The 5,845-nt window shown below is 34.7% G+C and overlaps 1 protein-coding gene across 1 annotated transcript; it reads right to left on the bottom strand.

Moving 5' to 3' along the window:
* Positions 1–1,072: 1,072 nt before the first annotated feature.
* Positions 1,073–1,693, bottom strand: LOC115952097. The gene has a single exon (XM_031069179.1). The coding sequence runs from the start codon at positions 1,691–1,693 to the stop codon at positions 1,073–1,075; it is 621 nt and encodes a 206-aa protein (XP_030925039.1).
* Positions 1,694–5,845: the final 4,152 nt, after the last annotated feature.

The raw sequence follows: 5,845 nt of genomic DNA on the forward strand, positions 1-5,845 counted from the left end.
TTTAAAAAAAGGGTAAAAGTCCATTTTCTCCGTCCATTTACTATTGACATAAGCTATCTTGTTGACATATCTATTGTAAATAGTTATAACAAAGCGAAATTTAGATTGATTACATCAAGTTCAAAACACAAAAAGGAGGAAATGATTTGAACTAAGATAACCATTATATCATACATTTAAAGTCCATTTATTAATAACGTGAGCTATCCTGTTGACATATCTATTGTAAATAGTTAGACCAAATCTGAATCATCAGTATTATTTGCGATTATTAAGTAGAAAATATATAGGGAAATACTACATTCATATGTATTGGCCTTTGCTTATTTTATTTTTATTCCTAATTTTGTAGGAGGCAAAATCTTGTTCAAATGACCACATAGCTTGATTATACTTTTTAATTTATTGTGTTTATGATAGAAATTGTATATTGAATAATGGCTTAAGACTCTACAATGGAACACTATTCCCATGCATGTCGATGTGTGTATGAGGTTTTATGAAATTTCCGTACTAAAAACACTCTTTCTTAAAGTAGACTAGTGATGTGAATTTCATGTATCTCATGAAATTCACATTATTTACATGATGCATCACATTAATTGCCTGTTTGTGTATGACTTTTTAGGGTCATGTGGCTTTGTTTGATAAGATTCATATCAAGCTAATTTCAATCCGTTGGACTAATACATGGGGATGTACATCATTGACTATACCAAATTGATGCATATAAATTTTGTATGACTTTATTCTATTCATTTTATAATATTAATTTTTGATCATATTAAAATTATGCAAACATTGAGAATAAAAAAAGACATTATAATCTAACGGTTAAATTCTCAAAATATAAATATAGTAAAAAGTTATTAAATTGTATAATATTACTTAGAATTGCACTGAATATAACCTTAATCTAGAAATACATGCCCATATGACAATTGATAAAATATAAATACAATACCACCATTATCTATTTAATTATTAGCCAAGTCAGCAAGAAGACTGACAAAAGTAATTGGATCACCAAGAAGACTACTAATAATTGTCTTGAGAAATATTTTGAGTATTTTCAAGCACATTTACCCATCCAACCGTTTCTTTTCAATCGACGTTGAATAGGCAGCCCCAAATTCTTCAAAGCCAAAATATCAGTTGTTCCATTCTCTAATTCGTCAACTATTAGTTCCCTTATGCAAGAAACATGAACATTATACTCACCACACTCGGACACGTACGACCAAACCTCAATTCCAGACAAATCAATTTGATTGCAAAATATGCACTTTGCCTTAGTCCCACGAAGGTGAAATTTCACATGATCAATTTGGAATTCTTTCATGAGGTTGAGACAACAGGGGTGCAAATCCAAGTCCTTTTCAGGGCAATGGTAGATGAAACCTTTGACATGTTTCCCACAAGCATTACAATATCTCTTGGTTCTTTTGCCGTAGAGTTTCGAAGGGGGTGGTTGCTCATAGAATTTGAAAACGAAGTCTTTGAAGATCTCGTGGGTTGTGGTGGGCTTGCTAAACATGCAATCTTTGTGAAGATCATAGTTGCAATCATCACATCTGTATCTCATTCCATTGTTGCCATATTCCTTGCATCCGTTGCATTTGTAGCATTTTTTGTTTGGATTGTTATATAGCTTGAGCTCATGCTTCTTGGGACAAGTGCGATTTATCTCCATACTATAGCCAATTTCCCCCCTTTCTGATCACATATAGAGGAAAGAGGTTTTTTTATTTATATACAATGTATCACTTAATTATTCATTAGTAATGATAGGATCTCGCATGTCTCAACATTTGATGTAAAAATATTTCTCATGCTATAAAATTAATGATTTATTATTATTGATTTGTACTGGTAGATTAATGCTTTGCACACACAATCTTTCTAATTATAAATTATTCATTAATTTTGTAAAAATAGAATCATAACTTATTTTATCAAACATACAAACAATATTTTGTTTCATGTCAACAGAAATAGGATAAATCATTAGTATTTTGCCTTTTAGTTCTTTACTTCTAGGGATAGTTTGCTTTTGGTCACTAGAAAAACTTCTATGTCAATTTAATCCATACCCCTTATGTACCCACTTCAGCGTGCTCCTTGTCATCATCTAACTCACCAAAAATGTTGATATTGCTAATAAATTGCTTACATGTCACTTAATCACAATAATGAAACTATTTAATTGGTTTTAGAAAAATTCACATCAAAAACTTATGTGGCATTTGTGTTTTATTTTTTATTTTCCTTTTTTCTTTTAACTTTCATGCCAATTTCTTGGTAACCAAACAAACACACACACACACACACACAAATTTCAAAACAGAAAATCAAATGACAAATACCAGCTTAAATATCCTCAAAATGGAACAATTCAAAATATATAAATATATATATATATATATAAATACATAAGAAAAATAATTTATATAAAAAAAAAAAACTTAAATATGCTATGAATTTCTATTTTTCAAAGTATTTAACATATTTGTTACAAGAAATTGGAAGATGTCAGGAAATGACGTTGTGTGAGGGGTTTGTTTCTTATTATTATTATTAACTTAAGGCTTGTTTGGTCTTAGTCATGTGTGGTGTGGCATATACCGGGTTGCTTAGGATCCTCTCCATTCCATTAGAAATGGAGAGTGTCTAGTTAAGGGCTAAGATTGATATAAAATAAATCCATGGCCTAAAATCTGCCATGTCATTTAAAAGCACTAACATGAGACTTAACTAAGTAAAAAGCTAAACTAATGTTAGTTTCAACGTCTAGGTTTTCTTTTCTAAGGGTCCGTTTGTGATCTGCTTATTTTGCTGAAACTGAAAACTTTTGGTTGAAAATACTGTAGATAAAGATAAAAGTTAGCTGAAATAGTACAGTAGAATCTATGAATAGTACTAAAAAGTGCAGTAGGACTCATAAATGGTACTAGAAATAAGCTAAATAGTAAAATAAGTTGGCAAAATAATCTTTGTCAAACGGACACTAACTCTCTATCCCTCTCCTCTTTGTTTCTCTCTCCCTCCCATCAAACCCAGCGATGGTCAAGCTTCTCTAGTTCTCCACCTATGTTTCTAAAGGAAATTTTGATATCAAATTTATGTTTTTTTTTTTTCCTTTTCTTTTCTTGTTGTATTTGCCAAGATCATCCCTTTCTTTCATTTATAGCACAAAATATTATGCTTTTCTTTAATTGAATTTTTTTTCCTTCTTTGCTATAGATTTGGAGTAATTGTAGTTGGTGTATGAGTCTCTCTCTATTTTTTTTTCTTTAATTTTTATTTTTGTTTACCGAACCCCTTGGATCTCTTTTTGTTTCACTTTTGATTGGCTTAATGATTGAGTTTTATTATTAAGTATAAAGCTTGATGATTTTGCTTGGGTTTTAAAATTGGGTTATTGGCGGGTCTAATTTGAATGCTAATGTAAGTTTGGTAGTCATCAGATCATAGTCGCAACTTGAATTAAGCTTTCATACGTAATTGCTTCTTATTAGGATACCCTTTTGCTTATATGGACAATAAGGATAGATGATAGAGATAAGTGTTGAGTTTGGCAAGCCTAGTAAGAGAAAAGGCCCAACAACATGGGCAAACCAAAGTTAGCAAGCAAGAAAAAGTCATTGAGCATAAGTGGCAAGAATGAATGGCTCACGGGCTCATAAAGTGAATCCTAAAGAAGCAAACGGGCCTGAATAGACCCGAAAAGAGAGAGGAAGCAAACCTATGGGCAATATGTAGAAAAGCGAGAATAGGCCACAACAAGCCCAAAGTAATGTAAGCAAAGAAAGTAAGGGGCTAATGGAAGACCCATTAGCCCCAAGGATGAAGTATAAAGTAATTGGGCTAGGGCAGCCCAAAGAGAGTTAGTAAAGGCCCATGGGAAAGCAGGATTGGAAAAGGGCTAAGGAAGCCCAAGGAAAGCAAATGGGTCAAGGATGCCCAAGAGGGAAATGAGACACAGGAGCTCGCAAACAGTGTAAGAAAAGGCCCAATGAACACACTGAGTCACTAGGAGGGAAATAAACAACAGGCACAAAAAGGCCCAGCAGGATTGAGTCAAACAACATTACAACAAGATTAGCAGAATGGAACAGTAGGAAAATGCTAACAAGGCCACAGAGTGAACACAGAATAGGCCGAGGGAAGAAAGACCCATGATCCAACAAGGCCCAATCCCCAAAAGAAGCAAGTCATAAAGAATGGCAGATTGGAAAACAACCCACGCCATAAGAAGCCAAAAGTACACGGTAGAACGTACAGACCAATCTCCAGAACATAGCAAATGCATGAGTGACGGGTGAAGAAGGTGAAGCACACGCGAAACCCAGGCACCACTAGCCTGTACCCAGCCAATATAAGAAGTGGTGGGTCATGGGTCAGAGGGCATGGTCTGGCAGTGGGGAGAGGGAAAAAACCTATTCTGGGGTTCTTACTTAGGCTCTTTTGGGGGAAATATCCTGCTGGAATAACAGGCCACCCAAAGAAGCAAGGATGAGTTGGAACCACTAGGTGCATGCTATGAGGGATAGAGAAAGAACACACACACTGTAACGAGTAGAAAAAGCCACAGCAAACAAACAAACAAAATAGCCTTTTTTGTCTAGCAGAGGGGAATGGCACAACCAGCACAGGTAAGTGATGATGGTTGAACCACTAACGACTAGTAAGTGGTCAGCAAGGACACCCACACTAGACAAAGGTAGTTACGGGCTAAAACAGTAAATACCAGTCACGGCAAGCTCTATAAAGGACCCTTTGCTGTGCATTGAGAAGAGGGGATTCGGAAAAATCACAGTAATAGGAATTTCCAGAGAAAAACACAACTCAGAAGTAAGCGTTGAGAAGGAAAGGAAGAAAACAAAAGAAAAAGAAAACTAAGAAGTAGGAAGGAGAGGAAAAGAAAAAACAGAGAGTTTAGAACGGCAGGCATGCACCGATAGGTTGACTTCCTCTCTCCCTCAATGGCCTTGCTCTCTATAAAAGGCAAGAGATCCGGATTTGGGCATGGACCATTTAGGCCTGTTCCCTCAAAGCAATTAATTTCTTCTCTGAAATTACTCACGTTGAGGGAACGGTTTTTTCCCTTCTTGGTTTCAACCCCGTGTATTACTTGGCGTGGCAGACTAACGCTTTGATTTTGCTAACTCTTTTTTTTTTTATCCTTCACTTAGCTTGTTCTATGTACAAAGAGTCTTTTGTTGCTCACGTTTATTTATTGTAGCTAAAAGTAGTGATTGTGTTTCTTATATCATCTTTATTATATCTACCTGCCATAACTTACTCATAGTGGTTCTGCCTGCCGTGGGTTTGTGATTAAACTCTGGCGAATGGGGCATAGTTTGTGCACAAGCCGAATCAAAGTGAGTTACAATTGGACCGGTCCCGACTCTCTTATTCAAAAAATTTGGGCCAAATACCACAAGAGGCAGCCCAGCCCAACATTGCAAAAAAGGCCCACTACAATAAGTAACCACACGTTTGTATTGAAATAAGCTTTCAACTTATTTTAGTTTTTTAGTTATTTTTTTTTGTATTATTTATGGGTTCCGTTGCACTTTTTGGTACTATTTATGAGTTCCATTGTACTATTCAGCTAGCTTTTAACTTCTTCTTTTTTTCTACACTTTCAACAAAAAATTTTCAGTTTCAACTAAAAAAATTTTAGTTTATAATTATTTAGAGGGAGTCTATGTATGCTACTTGTATATACTTATCCAAAAAAAGAAAGAAAGTATGATGCTTGTATATAAATTTTCTTGTTTACTAATACAATTTGTATCACTTGATTCACTTGTCAAATAATAAGGCTTCCACTTCTCCT

The sequence above is a fragment of the Quercus lobata genome, chromosome 7, assembly GCF_001633185.2.
Source record: "Quercus lobata isolate SW786 chromosome 7, ValleyOak3.0 Primary Assembly, whole genome shotgun sequence".
In the NCBI taxonomy this organism is placed as follows: Eukaryota; Viridiplantae; Streptophyta; class Magnoliopsida; order Fagales; family Fagaceae; genus Quercus; species Quercus lobata.